Below are 22,597 nucleotides of genomic sequence, written 5' to 3' on the forward strand. Positions count from 1 at the left end.
GGGGGTGCAGCTTAGAAGCCCAGTCGCCAATTTTAACGCTCGCTTGCCGTAGCATCTTGTTTTAAGAGGTCACACAGCGATTTCTGGAGAACCATAAGATTCGTCATATGGATTCGCTTTGTCATATGTGTGCGTGTATGCCAACATGCTTCAGGCAAAGGTGGGATCCGGAATAAGCCAGTCGACCGGTTATCCAGTTCGTCGTATAGCAAGTCGTGAATCGACTCGTTGGACTGTTCCGGAAACCTGCACAGTGACAATTGGTTTGTATGGAACCGACCTGTGACCCGACCTGTCAACAACGAAGTCCAAGGTCAACTAGGTCAGGTCAGAGGGGCAAGCGTCAGGAACCATTGATTTTTGTTAGCATCGGCTCGCTAGCTGGCAAGGTGTCTGGCTCTGCTTGCTTTGTTCGTTTGCTGGCTGCATTCTGAACAGCAGCAGCAAAATTAGAGGAGAAAAAATGGAGGAGACTAGAGGAACATTTGCTTCGCACTTGATTCGGTGGCCGCAAATTCATTGGCTTGTTGTCTTTATTTGTGGTCATTGTTGTTTGTTATGTTGTTATTTAGCAGACTCTCATCAGCTAACAGTGTCTTATTGTATACCTTCTCTATACAGATTGCCTTTGCTGGGCTGGAATTGGCTTGCGCGTAGCTCCAAATGAAGCCAGCTTCATTTGACATTGCTGTTCCAGTTTCTACGGCTGTGTTCATATCTAGAGCACTCTAGCGGAGCACAGTAAATATATGTAATACATATGAACAGTAGTTCTGCTACTGTATGCGCAATGCTTGTATTGGTATGTTATATTGCGAATCGCATACATACAGGAGATTAAGCTACTTATTATTACTGGGCGAGCGAACTGGCGATCTCTGGGATTTGAACGGATCGGGTCTCCCCAAGACCGTGAAGGCGCCCAGTAGGGTTAGATATCGTTGTGTTCGGATGTGTTGTTCTAGCAGCTCCAAATAAACAGTAGCCTCACTGGCAATAAGTGGGCGCGATGCCCATTTAATACGGTGTACTGATCTTGAATGGTAGTGACGATCAGCAGATTTTTCTCCACCTCAGAAAACGGCCATCTGCAAATGTTTACGTTTATCTATTAGAATAGAAATCTGAATCACGATGGTAATGTTGGTGCTTCGTTCAAGCTTATCTGTCGACGAATAACTTAACCACTTAATGTTTTCTGCTGTTGAGACGAAATAGATTTTGCAATTTAATCCAATAATTATAAAATTATTTTTCGCGTAGATTTTCGTTTTAAATATCTGATACATTCGTTAAGGTCGTCTCCTTTTCTTGTACCTCGTTTTTTGGAACGTTTTACAAAGGGGCCAACTTGTCGCTGTGTGTTAGGTTTTATATGTCACTGTTGTGTCGATGATCTATGTCTGATTATAAAAGGGTACATCATTGTGTAATGAAATCAATATCAGCGGGGTTATCAACTGAGCTTTTTGCTAAGTATCAACTAGACTTTTAACTATAGTCAGTATTATTGCTAATGTCATAATTACGCATGGCATACTGCGCCTTTAAGACATATAGCGCATTCGCGGCTGTCAGCCCGAAATGCCAGTTACTTGATTCTGATGTTCCTTAATAATTAGCTTTGTAAAGTTGACTATACTCGTAGGTGTAATTTTCACTCCATGATACATTATATAAGACATACTGCATAACAACCTACCCTGATCTAATAGATCTCAACACCGATATCTACATTATAACAGATGATGGTTCTTCATTGACCTTGTCCACAATCCGCTGTCGGACAAATGTTGCAAATTCGTAAAATCTTCATTAATGCGATATTGCCGGAACGACGTGAAAACGATGGCGAGACATGTCGTAACTTTTGTAAGGAGCTGCAGCCATTAGCATGTTAAGTTTGGATAGGCATGAGTTTTAAACGTCTGCTTGAAGCGATGAACGCAATACTCGGGTAAGCGGCAAAAGATGTTTAAGAAAGTTGTTATAATTTGTGTAGCCAATATTAGAATTGCCTGCAGATTTTGCGGCAGCGATTGCAGCGCCGCGCGGATCTCGGATCAATACATCATTACTGTTTTTGTTATGAAAAAGCACTGTTAGTCGAAGGCATTGAGACCATCACGTATTTTGACCATGTCTTATTATTTCAGTTTGATCTCGGGGGTTTCGCAAAGCGCCGCTTGTTGTTAGTGCTCACATCGAAGCATTCATTATAGTTCGTATGCTCTGCTGCTAGCATTACGTATAGATGAGCAATTATAGACTTCTGTTATTCACTGTTGCTGTTATTACTTTCATTGGCTATTGGCATTTAATTCGATTGCATTGGTAGGCAAACAAGTGATCTGAAAGATCAAGATTGCTGATGTTGTTGCTGGCTGAAATCGGTTAGCAACAGCAGTATTAGACAGATACTGTTATCATTATTCAGGTAGAAGCATGCTCACAACTTCAACACAGTGACATCAAATGGTTCATTATCCTCGCTTATTACACTGGATACGTTCGTTATCAGGCTCATGAATGTAGCGTTTATAATTACTCGATGTATTTCGGTCCTATGGTAAAATATGGTATATAATTCCTGTTTACAATTGAGTTTAGTGCAAGTTTAGGAAGAGAGAGATCTCGTAGAAGATGGACGTTGGTGTCTACGAAGGACGATCGTTTGAATATTTATAATTATCATCGATGTTTACCCTAACTGGTTTAACTGGTTTAATTTGACTTAAAGTTTTAATATAACATGTCAGATTTGTGGATTTGCAGCGGCTAAAAGATTTTCTTGATTAATTCCCTCGTTTATAACTAGCCTAAGCAAGCTTTGTTACTACTTGCTTTCGGAGCTTACAGCATGATTTCAGATCCGAATTGCTCGCTATCAGACTTCATCCATGTATGCTTATGTGTGTTTTATTACTTAACCTATACACGTGTGTGACCCAAGTAAGGCTTGCTGAGGTGTAATCAGCCTCATAAATAAGACTGATTAGCTTCCTGCTAAATGGATGATCCGTGATCCGTATGGCAAGCACGTTTTATTATGGAACAATGTGAACAAACTGAAATCACATTAAAATTGAACACGAGTTAGTAGTACAAAAATGTAACGAAATGTAGGCGGGTGAGCTTCGTGGAGTTCGTTGTAAACGGTAAAAAAAATATAACATCGGAACGAATATCATTATTTTAGAATATATTAGGCTATGAGAGATAGTATATGGGATATTATAAAAAAAAAGTATCCGTAATAAAAAACAATAAGGAATAATTAAAAAAAAATAAGATAATTTATGCGAAACAAAGTGAATAGTCAGAGAGAAATACACTAAAAACACCATTATTCAAGTCCGTGAAAACAATTATGGTTATTGGATGTAAGACATACTTTGCACAAACCTGACGTGACAGTTACGCTCAGTTTTAACTACTAAAAAAAGTACACATACAACCTACGCTTTTTTAGGTCTACTCCTAGTAGGTCAACTAACCTGACAAGAGATTGGTTGCGAAGGGGTATTGGCAGTGGCTGAGAGATAGGATGTGATTAATATGGCGCTTTTGTGAGCTGACGTGGGTACGGAAGCATGACCCTGTGTCGAGTATGGCCTTTTAGCCGGCGTGCATGGAACTGTTCAACGCATCGGCAAACATTGTGTCAGCCGATTCAATGCAAGGGCTACTGAAAAAAAATTGAACAGAACGCGAATTTGCAAAGCCATTCTCTATTTGGGAAAAATATTAACACTTAATAAGTACGACGACTTGACTATTGGAACGCAGAAAAACTTTAGGGACCCTCTTGTGATGAAGTACTGTACAACAGCTGTACAATTAGAACTTTGTTGTTGAAAAAGATTCTTTTGTAGGTAAAATTATTATTTTTACTTATTATCTATATCTCGTAACTAATTATTCAGTAAGCACGCTTTGCGTTAGGTTAAACATAAACGAAACTCAAGAATAGTCAATTAATCCGTCTCAGACTGGGCAACTGACTGTTAATAAAGGAATAAAAAACCATCGTTAGAAATATATGTTTGCTAAAATCGAAACTTCTAAAAAAATATTCTACTCATATGAGGAAAACGGACTTTACCAACTCTAAACTGATTCACGAACGCTGAAGGTTTATAACATTACTGGACGTAATCGAAAAACTTCAGGATTCCGAATATCCCAAAATTATTTTATTAATGCAAAGATCGCCAAATACACGTTCCATTAATACACATTGACAGACATCCGTAGAATAGAAAAGCGTATCATTTCGTACCTGTCAAAGCCCTGAAGTGCGTATAAACCGGATTTGCAGACGCAACCTGCGCCCTCACCGATGTCCTCTCCGCGATACGCGCAGAGCGGGTTCGCGCATCGTTTCACGTTGCCACGACCGCCGCCTGGCGGTGATAATCAATACAAAAAGAATTGAAAACATTGATTATGTCGAAGCACACATACTTGTAAGCTACTGATACTGACCGGTTACTTCCTAAACCCCTGGAGGTCATACGTGGTGATCTAAATTCAAATTTGGGTGTGGACATATTTCGTTTCGTGTTGAGAGCCGGCCGCGACGCCTAACAGCGGACGTAAAACTTAAAATATTTCTCAGTTTCGGTGCTTTGAGGTAGCTTTGCCTGTGGCCGCTAGAAATACACTTTAAAACGTGACAGGTACTTTTCGGTGCAAAATTCTGCTGAATTCGAGGAAAAATTTTCAATATTTAAAATATTCTTGAGTTTCTAAACGCTTAGTGAAGTATCGCAAGATGCTAGCAATTTTTAACCTATCGAATTTGAAACAAATACATTAGTTTTATGATGTTCAGTAATTACGAAAAAAAACTTCAAGGGATAGCGCAATTGACGAGTTCTGTAGTTGAGAAATGCAAATAGCTAACTTACCAGTTTGTACAGCTATGGAAATCGGCTGGGGTTCTGCTACCGGTGCGGAGCAATCGACGGGTGAACACATGACATCTACTGCGGTTTTCGCGTCACGGGCTCCACCACCGGTCGTTTGTCGGTCGTCTGCTTCCTGTATTTGAATTTCCCGCGGTTTTTCCACTACCTGTTGGGGTCACAGTGTTGTCAAGCTGGTGATTGGCGAATCTCTGAGATGGGCATTTCTGACGACTGTTGTCTTCTGCTAATGTAATTATTGAGATATGACATGGGCGCACATTTGTTTTATACGTAGAGGATGCATACAACAAGAGAGGTAAAGAAATCAGTTATAATTTATTAAAGAGGGTTTATCTGTAGGTAGGGATAAACGCTTATGTTTGAAATTATAGTTTCGGGACCGTAGGGGATGTGGGGTCGTGCATTTACTATATACCCACGGTGCCACGTCTCATTTGGAGAGATCTCAGTAAGACATTCTTAATAGAAGTTATGGAGATTTCTTATGAAAGAAATTACTTCTTGGTAATGTCACATTCCATCTTATCAGTAGATCAGAACGAACCGGAATGTTACACGTACGCATGCATTATTTGGCATTTGTTTTACATCCTGTCGCCTTGATAACATCAGTGACTCCTTTAATGTCCATATTATAAAATGACCAGGGTATTAATAGTTTACACCCACTTCATTGTTCAGCCACTACTAAGTTGACGACAGTTAAGCCCATTAAGTAGGATATCTATGTTTGGGAACTGGTACATTATTGGAAGCACGTAAGGATCATTATACCATTGCATGGACACCATTTACCAGAGTACATTCTTCCCACTACGCAGATCGTCCATAGCATCCGACAAGCACTTATCACATAACAAATATACCAGAACGTAACAATCCTGCAGAGGGTGGCTCGCTTCGGATCAGTCGGCTTGGTGAGACGAACCTCCGCTTAGAAGAACTGGTAGATTATTGCAGGAAGGGTTTTTGACACGACCGCAGGAGGTGGCTGTCAAGGTGCCAATAATGAATGCCGCTTACTACTCTGTGCAGGACAGACAGCTTAGTTTTCTCTCATAATATATATATATATATATATATATATATATATATATATATATTAGCTCAATCCGTTTTATAGAGACTAGTCGCAAGAAAATTATCCGTTAATCGCAGGCGGGATTCATTCAATGTCTTTGGCCTCAGCATGCGTTAGAGGTGTGAGTGGTGATTCATTATACAGCTTCCAATGCATAATCCGTCTTTCAACGTTTTTCTACTTTGCAGTGCTGTTTACTATGTGCAGTTTGATCTGATGCCTAATACCCACCCGGCCAGGAATTCGTTTTAGTAGATTGTGAATAGCTTGTTCTTGTAGTTGAATTATTGCAGATGGTGCACTTCAACCTTCCAAAATAGGGTCTGCCCTTATTCGATTCTGTAGTAGTCATTCATCGATTGATTGGCAGATTGCGGTAAGAGTAAAACATAACATCGAGCCGATGATTCTCTTCACATTTATTTATTCCTGCTGACCAGTAATTGTGCCTGGTTGTCTTTCGGCAATTAATTGGGTATTCGCCATCTCTCGTACAGCGGGGATATCGTAGCCCTTCCTGGTTTTTCGAAGGAGCTATTATCCTTTTGCCATTTTAAGGCCACGATCGATTTTGGCTGCGTCTTTTGCCAGCCCGTTACGTGCCAGAGTAAAATCTTCTCTATCTTATAGTAATTGTTTACATTTCTACCACTTTTTTAAATCCATTTTCAAGCTCGAGTTCTACTAAAAACCGCGTCGCTCCGATAACGTCGCCGGAATTTCAGGCGTCTTCGCTGGAAGACTCCGTTAAGTCAGCGACGCATATGATTATACTCTAAGGCGCTGTTGAAGTCTTCCTCTCTTTTCCTCACAATTCGAAATACTATTCTTCACTCTAGAAACAAAGACAACAATAAAAGCATTAACATAATAACAAAAGGAGGAATTTCCTGATTTAAACTGTTCAATAGAGTTGTCACAGGTGGTCTTGCCGTTACCTCATCTCGGTCTGCTTATACGGCTGTTAGGTATAACTCCGTGTTAATATATCACATTATGATTTCTGACTTTAGGTAAGGTATGTGAAGCAGCAAAGTTCGTGTCAACTTAATGGAGGACATCGAATAAAACACATAACAGAATTTACCGTAGTAGTTTTAGTTACAATCGAAGCTCGCTGACTGAATACCTGACGTGTTAGAATGCTCAGTTGACAAGATAGGCTATACCACACACATCGTATTTCGATGATGCTTAAATACGGCATTTTAAAAGAGTATCATTTTCAACAATAACAATGAATTAAATTTCATTATGCTTTGCCCCTGGTCGTAACTTCATGTACTTCGGAAGAGAATCAACAAAGTGAATTAGTAGTAATTTGAAATCACTGACTGCGCTCAATTATATCTCGAAGCGAAAGGTATCTATAAACAAAACACGAATTATTAACATAAAAAGGCCCTTCATGACCTACGGCGTGCACCCTTGGTCAGTCAGCCGAATTGCAGATTGGCGTAAAATTGTACGACAAGCATTGCACGACATTCGCGGGCCATACCATAATTAGGTAGGACGTTGAAAATTTTGAATGGAGTCATTGAAGATGAAAAACAAGACCAACGTATCGTCGAACAAAGGTTGCCTTTGGGCGTTCAACCGGTATGTTTACTTGTCAAGGTTATGCTGTCTGATCCCCTTGCAGTGATCGGTAACACAAGTATAAGGGCAACTTTCAATTGGAAAGAAACTTTTTAGTTAGTCTTGCTGGGTTGAAGCTATTACGGAATGCATTACATCGTTAGCGAGTGGCCTTTTTCGAAATGTCTAGCTTTTCATTTTCCTTATCTTTGTCACCCGTACAACTCTTCATCGGCTTACTGTCTGTGATGCGGTCATGGGCACGCAGCCTCTTCACTACGGATGCTGGTCTAGCCAATGTTGGTAGCGGTGGCAGTCAATTATATGGAGCCGGATATGTGTTTAGCCAGAAGAGGCTAAACATTGTATACTCCATCACAGAATGAAGCCCAAAATAATCAGTGGCGCGACTTGAGCGACTAACGCGTAGCTTTCCTATTGCGTTGTCATGATGACCATGAACAACATGCGTATCGATCGCCTTTAGTTCAAATCTTAGAGCTGATTGATGATGATAAAGGATACATAGAAAGGAAATTGGGATAGGGTACGAAAGCATGTTAAGCGAACAAGTCTATCCCAAGATTCCTCCATTGAAGCAAAACACGAAGACCACCCCAGTACCTGTCAATATACTAGGACAGCTGTGGATTAGCTCGAAACAACAAAGCACTGAATTACCTTCCTAGCAACTATTCAAGCATTGTACATGTTACGAACAGTACCTTGTGTGTGTACGTACAAATACATCTTGAATACACGAGCGCCTCTTCGTATACGATAGTAGTTCTTATTTGCTCTATGCGACGAACTCTTTCATGTTGTATGTCTTGCCTCAATTTAGAAGAAAGATGACTAATTAAATTTGTTTTATATTTCTCATTTGTTTGCGCGTACCTGTTGCATGGACGGTCGGTTATGTGACGACGACACACTTTGCGCTGTGTTCACGTTTCCCTGAATCAGGGAGGTTTCAGCCAATCTGCCTGTTTGCATATCACGCGCGTGTTGAACAGTTGTAGGCTCCTGTGAACCACTTGTTGTTGTTGTTGTTGTTGGTGGTGGTGGTGGTGGTGGTGGTGGTGGTGGTGGTGGTGGTGGTGTTGTTGTTGTTGTTGTTGTTTCCGCCGCTGACGTAGTTGTTGTTGCCGTGGTGGGTAGTGGGGCTGATGATGAGTGCGAAATCTCTGCTTCGCTCGTATCAACATCCGTGGCACCCCCTATGAGGCGTTGGCGCTCCTCACATTCTTCTGATTCGTCCTCTGTCGTAGTGTCACAACCCGCCTGTATTAAAGAGAGATTCACGCAAAACAGCAGAATAATGAGGAGAATCAGCCACGTACGAAGGCTAGCGTAACGTAACGAACAATAACATGATTAGATGCGGGAAAACAGAAGCAAGGTAGGCCCGCGTTCGAATTGTCGAATATGCGTGGAAACAACACACAAGCATGATATTTGTACTTCTTTTTTTCATACCATAGCCGTACCAATATAGGGCCCTAAGGGTGTACCAATGTACGAGTAGTTGTAATTGTGTCTGTTATATGTGACTGTGTATGCGATATGCGACTATGTCCTAACACAAGCCACTGTGACATTGATACGTAGAGGAAGTAAATGCTCATCGATCCTAAATTAGATGCTACACGCATCTGAATAGAAGATGTATTTATATAAATATCCGGAGGAGGTACGAAAACCTGGCCATAAGATATGGTCTACAGTGTTTGAGGACGTCAGTACGATGTGGCAGTGTTTGGTAATTGGGAACGTCTAACAATAAGCAGAATCGGTAATCAAATTAAATCGCTATGTCGTTATTTTTCAGAAAGGATAACGTATGTAAGCCCTATTACTTATAAAACAATAAAAGGATAAATCAATCCAAGCCCGTTTCGTGGAAAGGATATGTATGTTCCTTTATGAAATCATAATTAGCGTGTAGTATACGATATTGGAGAAGCTTGAACCAGCGACGTCCGCTGGTCTTTTTTAACCAGAGCTTCAGCCGTCTAAGTCGTCCAGCCGACGCAAATGGCATGTTCGTGTTATCAGGTAAATAGCACTATTCTGTAAATGATGGTAGAGCCATAACTGTTCGCACGTAAGTAGCTGAAACATATGGCAGTGACATAAACTGATGGCGGGTTTTTTGAATTTCGAAAGATATGATAATCGTTGGTAAGATATGTGTAGATTTTGCCATTGCTATTTATTATTACGCACAATTATTGGAACATTGAGGAATGTATGCAAAACATACAATGCATGCGCATGATTGATTTTACAAAGTAAAGGAACTGCTTTAGTTTGTTATACTGTCGAGAAACACGCGTGTCGCTGTTGTATCAGTTCCTGATAATTTCATATAATAATACTGATTTAGTAACGTTTAGAACTTGCCATCAGAATGGGCCAATGGGCTACGAAGATATCCTTTGACAAACCTTAACATTCACCTCGTGGCGTAAATTGGTTACGGCAGAATTCCTCAGTGTGTGACTTCCGCCACCACCGCCGGTTGCCTGAGCGCTTCCGACTTGCTGAGGCGTCTTAAGGATTGACTTCTTGGCGCAGGTTAGCGGTGGACTTGGCTGACCCAGATCAAGATATTCTCCACGGCTAGTCTTTGGAGATTTGTGCTGATGCGGAGTAAATATATTCACCACTGCAAGCGAATATTGAATAAACATGGAACAAAAAAGATCTCGCCTTTAGCAGAAAAACGATGAATCTTTAACAGGTTTTCTTAGATACTTATTAATATGTGTTGGCCTTATTTGTCCGCAGTACGTAGCTTACTTCAGTGAAATACCTATTGTAAAAATTTGGCAAATTGGAGAAGGCCCTAACAGGCTTTTTGCAGTAGCGGACATGTGAGCCTCCATTGTTCTTGGAAAATAAAATGGGCAAACTCGTTAAATCAGAAGATAGCGCGTTGTTTTAATAAGAATCAGTTATTACCAGGTCTGTACGCACTAGGCGGACATAGAAGAAAAACTTCCTATATAGTCACACGGTTTTTCAAAATCCGAAAAAGGTGAGGGAAACCGAAGTATCGTCAATAGGGATTACATTTAAACACTTATCAACAAGATGACTCTTGTCTTTGATAGCGTTTCGAAGAGAATATCAATTGCCAGTGTGATTCTCTACATAAGCTCCAATGGTTACTTTTTAAGGCTTTTCGCTTAATTTCGCAGCCTTTAGATTTTTTGGTCATTTTAAGCTCCTGCACTTTTGGCCTGTTATCCCTCTAAAACGTAATTCCGCTAGAATCTTTTGTACGTGGCATATTTAAACAACTACTAATTTACTACCTGGAACTAATTTACACTTATTAATATCGCTTGACGCACGGGTACGATTAAGAAGTCACTTAAGTATTTAAGAACGAATATTTCAAAAATGAGTGGTGAGCCGTTGTGGATCAGAATTATGGCTGTAATGATGGTGGGTACTGTTTATGTTGAATACACGTGACCGTCGGGAATGACATTCTTAGCATATGGAAGTACTTCGTCAAAATATCTGTTTTCTCTAGATACTGTTTTAGAAATACAAGGAAATTTCTCAATTTAGACGCTGCAAGTTTATACATGCGGTCATCGTATGAGAAACGTCAAGGCAAAGCAGGACATTGGTTAGTAAATTAAGCTTAGAAAAGAACCGAGGTTAATTTTTCAGTAAATTATTATTTTAAGTTTATCTTCATACATTCGAAATTAAACTAAAGAGGACTGAAGTCATTTTTTTACTTGAGCCCGTTAAGGGTTATTCATTGAACCAGCTTTGCTTTCTTTCTCTCCTTCTGTATTCTGTTGGCCATTTGGGAGCAAGCCTTTAGCCGACTTTTGTGTCCTGAGCACACTTCATGTATATTGTTGGCCTTCCCAGCATGGAAATGTTTGATGAACTCTTGTAACGTTGGTCTTCTGGTGCGTCATATCTAGATGCCCTATTGTGAGTGCGTTTGCTGTGCAATCTGAAGCTCATTTAGAAATGTATTCGAATCTGAAAACAGTAACTCTTTTAACAGGCCATGGTACTAGCTTGCCTTTACACTAGGCAATGTACGTCGTGGTTCGCCGTTCGCAAGTTGCCATATCGTTAGATAAATAGTGCGCGTATAGTCTATTATAATAGCATATGTGGGCCACGAAGACAGACCACGGGCGCCCGGCATATTTGTCCTAATCGTCCATTGGGATAATGGCAAGTTGTTCTATATAGGTTACCCCAATGAATGTTCATGTAGCGATATAGCGTCCTTACCAGTCCAATATGCAGGTTGACATGGAGCTCATTTTGTTCGAACGCAACTGCTTAATTTTTCGAATTATTAATAGAAAATTGTTTGTCGTAAATGAAACGGAATCTTGAAGGAAGGAAAATAATTAGCTGCCTTCAAAGCATCTAAGACAAGAAATAAGTATAGTGATCACTTTAAACGGTACTCACATTTGGCAAACTTTGATTTAGAAACATTTCGTTTCCTATTTGCAGAATTGGCATGATGCGCTGGCGAACCGATCATGTGTGGAGGCAGAAGCGAATCAGCCGATCCTGTCTGAAGTGCCCGGGAGGCATCCAGGACATCAAAGCGCGCTTTCGTCCGCACACCTGTTTCTCGAAAAACGCCAAAATACGGAAATTCAAATCAGCGAAAAAAAAGCCACTACGACAGCTATCACTAGATATTTTACGGTTATTTCAGCAAGAGCTCGCACTCGCTCGGGCTAGAGTCTTTCGGCTTTACGATTTTCTCTTGTGGAGGCTCCACTAATTTATTGTGATACGGTGAAGATCCGACTGGCTGATGTAAGATTCTATTTCAATGATTTTTCTTCGTACGATTCAAATAAACCATCTGAGTTCGCCTGTTTATGCGTTTTTAAGTTTAGGTGAAATGGGCTGTCGATGTTTCTGCTTAGTATTATAACTTTATAACAAATTGTCCTACTAATTGTTATATGGCTGGCATTATAGGGCTGGCGGGGCTAATTAAAAGCATCGTTTGCATTCAGGTGGAATGATTTTCTTCTGTATTATTATTTTCGTATTCCATATTGAGTTTAATTTCGTTGTATTTTGTACAACCTTTCTTATTGAATGCCATCACGGAAGACGTAAACGGATTGCCTTACAAAGATATGTGTAATAATAAGGGGTAGAATCCATTCAAATAGGTTCCACTGGACGCATCGATTTTCGGAACTGATGAATCAAACTGTCAATGGGGACAGTCTACTCTATATCACACCCCTTGTTCTTACGAGTGCTTTATACGATGAGCAGCTTAGCGACTTTTCATTAAAAAGGGTGGCCGTGTTACCTATAGAAAAAAAACAATATATTATATATTCTTGTTTTATAAATCTACTGGCAGTGATGGTGTGATGACGTAGTGGTGCCTAGTAAACTTATAAACATTACGTGAGGTGGTTTAGGTTAGAAACCGAGCGTAAAATACACGGTTTTGTTTTTGAAAGGGTCTAGAGGAACTGACGCAAAGGCGCGAAACATTTATGCATTTAGTAGTCTTCTTTGTCTTAACTTCTCTTAGCCTTCTGTAATAGTTCAGGGCGGATAGGTACGGCTCGGACGCGGCCGTTTGACTCGATTTAAACTATCATAAGAACTAAGTAATTTTATAATTTCTTTGAGTTTTTAAAATAAAAGCCCATTTTTCACATTGCATGTTTTTACCAAAATATATCCTTTCCATCTTATTACATTAAATTCCTAGACTATGTCCGCCAAGTTTAGCCACTCTAACGATTCTGTTATGTTTCTTGTATCTAATTACGACGTGAATGAATTTCGAAATTTTTCGGATCCAACAACGTTTATTTTGCCTGCGCCTGATCAGTGTACGTAACCCAAACACCAAACATCGACATCTATGCACTAACCTTTAAGGAACTTCGGTGGTCTGCATATAGTCGGCGATAGCGGGTCATGATAGGCTATCGCAGTGGACATTACGCTGTCAGCCCTATCGGCACCGCTCCTTCCACCAATGCCCCCCATCGCGACGTCACCAGATGGCACTTTCAGATCGAGGCCGATACTATCATCATCGTCATCGTCATCATCATCATCGCCATCGTTTTCGTTCTCATCGGAGAGCCGCCTTCGGCTGCCTTCCTGATGTTGAGCTTCACGAGGTCGCAAGGATTGCGTCAGTGTGGAACGCGAGCCGGGCTGGTCGCTATCGCCCCCAGACGACGGCGGCAGAGCCGCCTGGGTTGATGGCAAAATCGCCTGAACCAGATGGATACTGCCAGGGGCGGTTCGGTAGCTGCTGCCGCTCTCCACACTGCATCGATCCCAACGGACGTTTGATGCGCTCTCCTGTACGCAGATGATGGCAACAATAGCAGTAGCAAATGATGCCGTACCAGGTATTGTCGCAGGAAACGCCGTATAGTTATTGCAGTTGTTGATGTTGTTGTTTGCAGTAAAGATCAATAATGGCACCAGATAGAAGTGGGGTCATCATCGGATGGTATCGTGTTGTTATGCGACGAAACCATAACGGAATGCAGATTGAAAAAAGGATGAGTGAAAATCGGGTGTTTTGTTGTTATGTGGTGCGTTATGGCAGGATCGAAGATCGCATAAAGCGGATGTCAAAGGCATCAGACCAGGGTGACACGGATCAGCAATGGATGACAGCGTATCGCAGAATAAGGTGCGTTGTTGAGCAGATAACATTCAACAATCGAATCAATATATACGCACACACATACACGCAAACAGATACACAAACATACATAAACGACACAGAAAACCCAGCACACGAAAGCAAATTGACTGTTTGTTATTTGGCAAAAGAAATGCGGTTTTTATTCAATCAAGTGGGCCAGTCCTGACCGCATTGAGAAACCCAAGCCAATACAGATCTAAGAGAGTTTCCACATCGTCATTAAGTGAGGTTTAATATTATTCATAAAAGTAAACAGTTTCTTAAATTACGAAAAGGTCGGCCGTTTAGTATCATGATCAGTGTGTATAGTGGGTTAGTCATATGACACGTATCGCAGAAACAATCTGGACTGTGATGAGAGCAGTTTTTTATAAACTTAAAACATAGGGTGACGATTATTGTAAAAACGATGATTATTTTTATAAATAGATACCTACATTGTAGCTATTTGCGTGTAGCATGGTACACATTTTACATGTGGATTGCGTTCTGTTTAGCCGAATGAATACTCCAAAGTTATCAACAGTCGTACAGGGCGTCTCAGTCAACTGATTTTTGCTAATGGTTTAACATAAGCCGTTTTCAGAAAAACAACCAAATTGATCGTTGTGCAAAAATTCTCACAAGGCATGCTAAACCTGCAGAACCATGAATTCGATGTGGAACTTATAAGTGGTCCGCAAACGGCTGCAGCCTCAAGCTCGAGGTCGAATAGATCACTTGAACCTCATAAAAGACCGTTTTCACTGTAACATCGCAATACATCTACAGGCTTGTTTTTATAAACGTAACCGTGTTTCGGCAGAAACATTGCTTATAATTACTCCTACCTGATGATGTTCTTCTATGAAATATTACCAGTAATCTACGCTAATGCCCACTCGGTACCTCAGTCTTACCAGAAGTATCCTATTAAACTTTACGGTTAATTAGAGCCCATTCGGACGTTTGTCTTGTACACCAATCTTAATTCAAATCTAGTTAAGGCATGCTTTAGCTAATTATATAAAAGGTTGTAAAATGCTCAGAGTAGTTGGCTTCAAAAAAAAGACATCTATACCTGGCAAATAGTTAATTCAATCAGTTAGTAAACCCATACTTTTTATAGATTACCTAATCCTTCAGCAAAGTGAGAGGGTTCGCTAAAAATGACCGCAAGTACCCTTAATGTCAGTCCACGACGGCTGATTACAGCTGGCGTCAGTTGGTGCAGATGTGTTTTTGCAAGCGTTAGGTAGTGCTAGAAAAGGCAGTCGTGACGGATCTCCCCCTGACTGTCAGAAAATAGAACGTTAGTGATTACTACATCCGTCCGACGAAGAAATCGGAAACAAACCATATACATTGTCTGTTCCTGATGGATATTTGCGATTTGAGCGATAAAAAAAATGAAAGTAATCATCTTATCGAGTGCTATAAAAGTCAATCAGCTAGATGCGCGATTCGATCTGAGCCCGAGCATTGTGATGCTACATGTAGGTGGATTAAGGTGCTCATCGTCGGTGCACATAAGCTTCGGATAAAATAAAAAGCAGCAGAAGAAACGTCTAAGAAGCTAAAGGATCAAGAGCTCGTATTTAAAACTGATCGAATTTTTTTCAGAAATATACTTGAATACATTATTTAAGAAAACTACACTCAAGGTAACGTTAGCGCGACGGGTAGTAGATCGTTTGTTGCTACTGTAAATGATATTTTCATAATACTACCACCCCTCGATACTACCGCTCGTTTTTAGACGTAGTTTGTATGTTGCAATGACAAAATGGCTACATACGTATAGTTACTAAGCGGAGTTCAATCAATTCAGTCGTACACAAATTTATTCTCCGGGAATTTTTTTTTCCACTGTGATTGGTGTATTAGGAAGGTGGAATATTTTATGCAGATGTGTATATTCTCGAGTAATTTTATTTACCCTATGTCAAAAAATGATGATAGTAGCACTTTTCCATATTGATATCGATACCTTTGAATAACTCTTCAGCTTACACAGTCCAGTCAGTTGAATTATACCATAGCCACACGAAAGTTATGCAACGAACATCTCCGATCAACGCGTTCTACGACCCGGTTTAATTCAAAAAGTAATCTACCCATTTGGTCAGTGAGAGCGAGCTACTATAAATGCCTCTCCCACGAGGGATGTCCCCATTTTTGGCGGTCTGAAAACGATAGAGTTGAGCGGAATACCAGGAGAGAGTAGGCGGCGTAATATGTTACTCGTATATTCGCTACGATTACTTAAATTCTTTTTTAAGAAGAAGAAGTTCCGAAAATCTAATAATTCATCAGCAAGCATTGCTGATTGTTAAAAGTCATAGGCACAAAGCGCTGTCAGAAAGCACGGAGCTCAGTCGGACGACGATACGTCGCATTTGGAGCACGGTTTTCACGCTGGCTGGTTTACGGGTCGGATTACTCTGCGACCGCAAAGCCGTGTACGTGAGAGAGGAAATTTGCAACAAGTTCTTACGTCTTTACAAAAAGAATCTTCGGAATAGTTATGAGACAAACGACTGATGGAAATGTGTGTATATATATTGGATCGATTGGATCGACATAATATTGCTTAAAAAAGGATATTGCACTTGCTGCGCATATCACCAGGTTGAGAAGTGATGCTATCGTACGTTAAGACCAATTTTTTTTGCAAGGGCATCTTCAAAATGCAAAGAGGACGTGCCGTTCTCCACGATCCGACAAGGAAACGCAGAGAATCCGCTAGAGAGGGCCAAGTGAATATTCCTGAAATTATACTTGATTCTTCTTTGAAACCAGTACAAGAAAAAGAGCCTTCCCGTCATTATCATTGCTAGCGGAGAGAATTTACAAATTTTTAGTATTAGGCCAACCGCTACCCTCTCTTTTACGCAGTAGGCCCGTCAACGATTGCTGTGGTCAGGTATGAAAAGCTGGTTTGACCGCGTGCATGAACGCCGACCGAGTAGAAACAGTTCTGCCGCTGGGTATCCATGTGTGTATTGCTGAGTGTTTGCTATCCATTTTGGGCGAAATGACCTTTTTGAATATGTTACCAAGCAGGCGCCATAACCTATTACGGTAATGCTTTTGAACATATGATAATAAATGCTAGAGTTTACATCGATCTACAGGTGGAGTGTCGCTCTATTAAGCGGATCATTTATATGGTAAAAACGGTTCGGGCCATTTTTGAGAGGAAGATAAAGAAATTTTGAAGGGTTAGTTTCTGTTATAGAAGAAAATAAACGCACGCTGTATTACAAGGTGAAGCGCATGTGTTGACTGATGATTCGGTGAACAAATACCGTCGCCATAATTTTAGGCAGGGGTTGAAATATACGTGTGGTTCATATGATGTCCGTAAAAATTAAACACGACTAACTAAGCACATCTGGCGGACACGATCGTCACCTAACCATTACCTTGACATAGGCTGAAACAAAGCACGACATAACGTAATATAACATATTGTAGATATCTAGCCCGACACAACTGAAATTAGATTAAACGAACTATCAACAATTCGAAATGAAAACAAGCAAATATAAATTAAAAAATAGGTAGGCAGGCTGAAATGTTCATTTATTAATTATTTCATTAACCCCGTTAATCTATTTTCGATTTAACTGATTTCCACAACACGCACTCCCGGAAAAGCTTGTTCGTTCATACACGACCATATCACAAAGTAAAAAATATTGTCATTGTCCAACGTCTGTACTGACTACAATCACAGAGCACCTTATACTGTAACATATATATATATATATATATATATATATATATATATAGCTAACCATTTGCAGAACACTATAACAATAATTTCTTATCGATTTCAAGCTGCCGCACGAAGGCGCCCACCAAAATGCAACCATCCGCCAAGTCGTTCTCGATATCAAATTAAGTTCTCATCCGTCGGAGCTTTACCTCGTGGATGAACGCATGGGCAAGCGAAAGACTCGTCAAATGATTCAAGCATCTACCTAAGGATGTTTACACGTACACAGAATAGATCTGCAGCAGTTTTCCAGCTCCAGGTTCTTGTACCTAAAGGAACTCCGGCGACAGTTTAATTTTTCAGTCGCCATCGGTTCACCTTAAAAAAATTCACTTAGTAACGATACATCGGCCGTACGCACATTGACACGTATGTTAATTTATACAAATAGAATACATTTAAAGAATGGAAAAAAGACTAAAAAAAAAAAAGATGCATTGATAGAGTTCTGGCAGAAACGCGTCGGCGACCTCCTCCCGTGGGACTTAGGGACGCATGGAAACGACGAATGGTAGCTAAGCCGGTGTATCAAGTGAACGCGATAAAGTGCAGTGGTTATGTGTGTGTGTAGGATCGGTTCTTTAGCGTAACTTTGAAAATGATTCTGCTAGCGGCTGAGATTAAGGTATCTTGGAAAGATTTAGAGCGTGTTTTCTCGTGCACGATGGTGCTTGCCAAGCAACGGTGCCCCACCAGCGTGTTGTAAGCAGCAGAATAGAAGACGTTCAACTCCCAGATGGAGAATTTGCTTCGACGTCGCGTAAAACCCGTACATTTAGTGTCGTACAGGTGTGACGATTTGTGGCTAGCAGTGAAGGGTCTTAGTAGGCGTAACCCAGACCTGATGAACTGCTCAGCCCGTTTCGCTAGATCGGTCCGGCAGCCAAGCTTAGCTGCCATAGGTCGTCTTTCACATACATAGTTAAGGAGCTTTACCTTCTTCCAATTTTCCTGCGCAGAAATCTGCTGTTACTGCGCACTCGACGGACTACCCGAACTAAGCATGCCTAAAATGTGCTAAGGAAAGCCTGAAGCTTGCTTTCCTCCTTATTTCCAAATAGCATGCTTTAAGCGCACGGACAGGGGCCCGATGCATCCCAACATTTTCACAGCGCAGTCTTGGGCGGCGATGCAAGAGATAAGCACAATGTGTTTCGTACGCGAGGTTTCACCTCCTTTGTCAAGCCATGCTTGAGACCTGCAGCACATCCCGCTGCTAGAGTCGATGCGATCTTATACGATGTCACTTTGTGCGCCGTGTATAAACACACAGGTCGTAAGCAGCACGTACGACGTGAGGCCTGCTTGTCTTGTTTGTGGCCTAATTGTTCCTTGTCGTCAAAATCTACTCTACTTACAAACAGTAGCAACGGCAGCGAGCTGTACAGCCCTGAATCTGTAGTGATGGTTGAGGTAGTGCTGAAGTTGGAACTCGCTGTGGAGGTTCGAGTGATCTTGCTGATGCTGCTCACTAAATTGTTGACGTTGATCTTATTCTGGCTGAGATAGGTGCTGTTGATAGATGCAGACGAAACGTCCGGCCCCTTGACACCACCACACGGAAAGGGTCAAAATTTCTTACTTGTGTTCTGCTGTAAAGGGAAACACTGAAGCTTTAGAGGACTCGCCCAACTACCCGATTGGCATCGACAACAAAACACTATTGAAGTCGTTGGGAGGGAGAATTAGCTCTGAGATGAGAGGAGCAACATGAAATTTGCAAAAAAAAAGAACAAAACAAAACAATACCACTAAAAATAGAAAAAAATGGATCAAATCCCTCATTTTAAAAAAGGTGCGGACTTACGGAGTAAACAACTAGATGATCAAGCAAAATGGTTAGAAACGTCTTTAAACGAGTTTGTTAGAAACTGCATAAGAACGTTTTTTTTTTGCGTTAATGTAATCAAGAATGTTTGTTCTTTCTACATAGGACAGTGAGGAAATTTATTGTAATTGAATTAGTGAGCACTGAAACGTCTGATTTTAAAGGGAAAATTAGATACTGTTTAAATGTATGGAAGAGATCCACCTCATATGAGCGTTGATCTGAAATAAGGAAAGCTCTTCGCACATTGAGTTGATGCCACAGGTTTCATTCGTGTTCGTATACCTTGAAGATCGACTGTCGTATCGGGAAGCTCAAAGTACACTGATGAAATTCATTCTCGCTTAAAGACCGTGCGATACGCAATGCGTTGCATAGATACATATATAGAATAGTCACACGCGAATGCTACCTATGCAGACGGATTGCTTTAAATCAATTCTAACGCCAAATAAGTAACAATAAAGTAACCAATAAAAATAGGGATAGGAACAGGACGGAAGGGACAATACTTGAAGGCAAGCTTCTTTATGTATACTTTAACGAGAGAACGGGGTATGCTAATTAAGGTATAATCCAAGGACAACCCTACACGTCCGTATATCGTTTGACGCCTGAGAATAAAAATTCTAATCAGCCAGGTGTTGTGCTTGAATATCGTGCGCTGAGGTCGACCTTTCCATTACGGATCAAGTGGATCGTCGGTGATCGTTTGTCGTCTTTTTAGCGGAAAGACAAAAACATCGCAGGTGCAAATACCGGGAGAGACGTTCGTACTGGAATACTTCAGCTTGAAGCTATGAAGCTTGAAAACTTTGAAGGAATAAGGTGGGCTCGAAAACTACACGTCCTTGTACCAATGGAGCATGCGTATAATACAGAGTGAGGTAATTTTTCCACGTTTTCGAAACCTTAGTTCCACACTTAGCCAGCAGAAAAAGGGCCCATGTATGGAGGATGGTGCTGCTGTTATATGGGCTAAATGCCAGTAATGCATTTTTACAGCAAGCCTCCTAAAATTTCCTAAGTCAAAGGTATTAATTGACGAAGCTCTGGAAATACAGCCTGTTATCAAAGGACATTGGTGCATCTAGAACAAGCGGTCTCTGTTTCTAGAAACAAGCATAATAGTAATAAAGAGAACTATGCATGTTTCCTGAGTTAGTCTCCTGAGATACTGCTATGCACCACGATGAAGCCACACTCTTTCTTAGACCTGGGTATACTTTAACCTAATCCTAATATGAGCAACGCTAAAAAAAATGCAAATACCATAAGTCGCATTGTGCGTGATATTTCTCGCGACGTTTCTCCTGACCCATCGCGCCATATTGTTCAAAGATTACGTTTTCAAAATTTCGACTCTGTTCAGTCCGTGTTAGCAGATGCAGTAGCGCCATACGAAACGCAATTCGTCCGCCCGTGTACTTCGTTCACGTGGTTAGGCACTACCATTTTTTTGTGAGACAGTGTGCAATTTATCGCGTCGCAAGACACTGATGCACGATGTAGGTGAAGTCCGCAAAAACGGAACGCCAGTCTGGTGAAATAGCTAAAAAGTTGCTTGTAAAAAGTGCTGTTGGCGACGCGACTGCCATTGTGCGCGAATACGCCTAGTGAAGCGTATTTGCAAGGCACTGAAAGCCTTTTTTTCTTTATCAGAGAAAGAAGATGAAAAGTGGAAGGGTGAATCGTGAGAATCGATCGTGGAGGTTAGCTTATCGTAGTATGTAGAGTCAACTTCATATTGTCTGGGATGCTCGTGTACATGCGTAGGTATATCCCTTGCGCAATGATAAATAGCTACAGCTAGAGAAGGGGGTAGGTGGTAAAAGGGGCACGAAAATGACATTCTCAACGATTAATCAATGACTATGTATAATCAGTTGCAATGCGAGCGTGATTTGTTAACGATCGAGTGACTTGGCAATATGAACAGACTCGTATCGTTCGTCGATGGAAGGCATGGCATATTAGGTTTCAAATAGAGTCTTTCAACTTTACTCTTGCCATAAGACTGTGGATTCTTCAGATTACATTTGAAAAAAAGCGCCATTCGCATTCGAGGTAGAGGGAAATGGTCGCCAGTTTGTTCGGATGTGTGTGCGGATTAAAGTAACCATAGTTTTGTTGAATACGGCTTACCAATTTAAGGACCGCCAAAATATCGACAACTTGCAGAAAAATACACGTGTTAGTTTCAACTTGTAATTAACATGGGTTTAAAAATCCCCGTTAACCACAAGACAAAGGTCTCCTAAGTCTGATATATGCGCGAAATAAAAAAAAAAAGACAAAACCTCGCGCATTTCCTCGCGTATGACATACTATTAGCTTGTTGTTGTTATTGTTGCTAAATTATTCCTGCATAAATGCGTATCATTATTTGCAAATTTGCGAAGTTTAAACAAATGAGTCTAGCAGGGACTTTTTGTTTGCTTAGAAACATTTACACGCCAGCATTACATGGCTTAACTATCACTTTTTTCCATTGTCTTCTAATTCGCTGGTCTCAACATTTTACATGATGATTTAACATGATCGTGGGTTCGAATCAATATAGTAACAAACCATTAGCTGTTGTAACTAGGCGAACTTATTTTTGTTAATGGTACGTAGAATACATTAAACGCTTGTCACAGCCGATCGATTACGGTCGTGCCTGTCATCTAGCCGCGGTTAACGTCACTAGCTA

The 22,597-nt window shown here is 40.8% G+C and overlaps 3 protein-coding genes and 2 long non-coding RNA genes across 11 annotated transcripts in view; 2 read left to right on the top strand and 3 right to left on the bottom strand.

Moving 5' to 3' along the window:
* Positions 1-500: 500 nt before the first annotated feature.
* LOC111267438 (uncharacterized) lies at positions 501-8,673 on the bottom strand. 3 transcript variants are annotated; one of them, XM_022845693.1, is made up of 6 exons: positions 8,494-8,673; positions 4,914-5,079; positions 4,283-4,406; positions 3,498-3,688; positions 2,932-3,068; positions 501-1,088 (listed from the first exon to the last, which is right to left on the bottom strand). In XM_022845693.1, exons 1-4 carry the CDS (start codon positions 8,590-8,592, stop codon positions 3,619-3,621), a joined length of 459 nt encoding a protein of 152 aa, XP_022701428.1. In that variant the 5' UTR covers positions 8,593-8,673; the 3' UTR covers positions 501-1,088; positions 2,932-3,068; positions 3,498-3,618. The 3 variants fall into 3 exon arrangements, with proteins under 3 accessions (XP_022701428.1, XP_022701429.1, XP_022701430.1); XM_022845694.1 differs by having other exon boundaries at positions 1,703-3,068; XM_022845695.2 differs by lacking the exon at positions 501-1,088 and having other exon boundaries at positions 2,130-3,068; positions 3,498-3,685.
* Positions 5,073-12,484, top strand: LOC111267440 (uncharacterized). 2 transcript variants are annotated; one of them, XR_015313816.1, is made up of 2 exons: positions 5,073-5,229; positions 12,106-12,484. It is a non-coding gene; the product is annotated as an uncharacterized LOC111267440 (long non-coding RNA). The 2 variants fall into 2 exon arrangements; XR_002684617.2 differs by lacking the exon at positions 5,073-5,229 and adding an exon at positions 8,731-8,998.
* LOC111267439 (uncharacterized) lies at positions 9,701-12,179 on the bottom strand. Its single transcript, XM_022845696.2, has 2 exons — positions 12,061-12,179; positions 9,701-10,267 (listed from the first exon to the last, which is right to left on the bottom strand). The coding sequence occupies exons 1-2, from the start codon at positions 12,134-12,136 to the stop codon at positions 10,023-10,025; spliced, it is 321 nt and encodes a 106-aa protein (XP_022701431.1). The 5' UTR covers positions 12,137-12,179; the 3' UTR covers positions 9,701-10,022.
* Positions 12,485-13,487: 1,003 nt separating the features above from the next.
* Positions 13,488-22,597, bottom strand: part of Shab (potassium voltage-gated channel shaker cognate b) — a 117,149-nt gene continuing 108,039 nt past the window's right edge. For all 4 annotated transcript variants that reach the window (XM_022845701.2, XM_022845698.2, XM_086971328.1 and 1 more), the window contains one exon: positions 13,488-13,956. In XM_022845701.2, the coding sequence (XP_022701436.1) occupies positions 13,510-13,956 (447 nt within the window). In that variant the 3' untranslated portion in view covers positions 13,488-13,509. The remainder of the gene's footprint in view (positions 13,957-22,597) is intronic.
* LOC111267443 (uncharacterized) lies at positions 13,880-15,954 on the top strand. Its single transcript, XR_002684618.2, has 3 exons — positions 13,880-14,006; positions 14,210-14,296; positions 14,898-15,954. It is a non-coding gene; the product is annotated as an uncharacterized LOC111267443 (long non-coding RNA).

The sequence above is a fragment of the Varroa jacobsoni genome, unplaced genomic scaffold (assembly GCF_002532875.2).
Source record: "Varroa jacobsoni isolate VJ856 unplaced genomic scaffold, vjacob_1.0 scaffold_1188, whole genome shotgun sequence".
Lineage (NCBI taxonomy): Eukaryota > Metazoa > Arthropoda > Arachnida > Mesostigmata > Varroidae > Varroa > Varroa jacobsoni.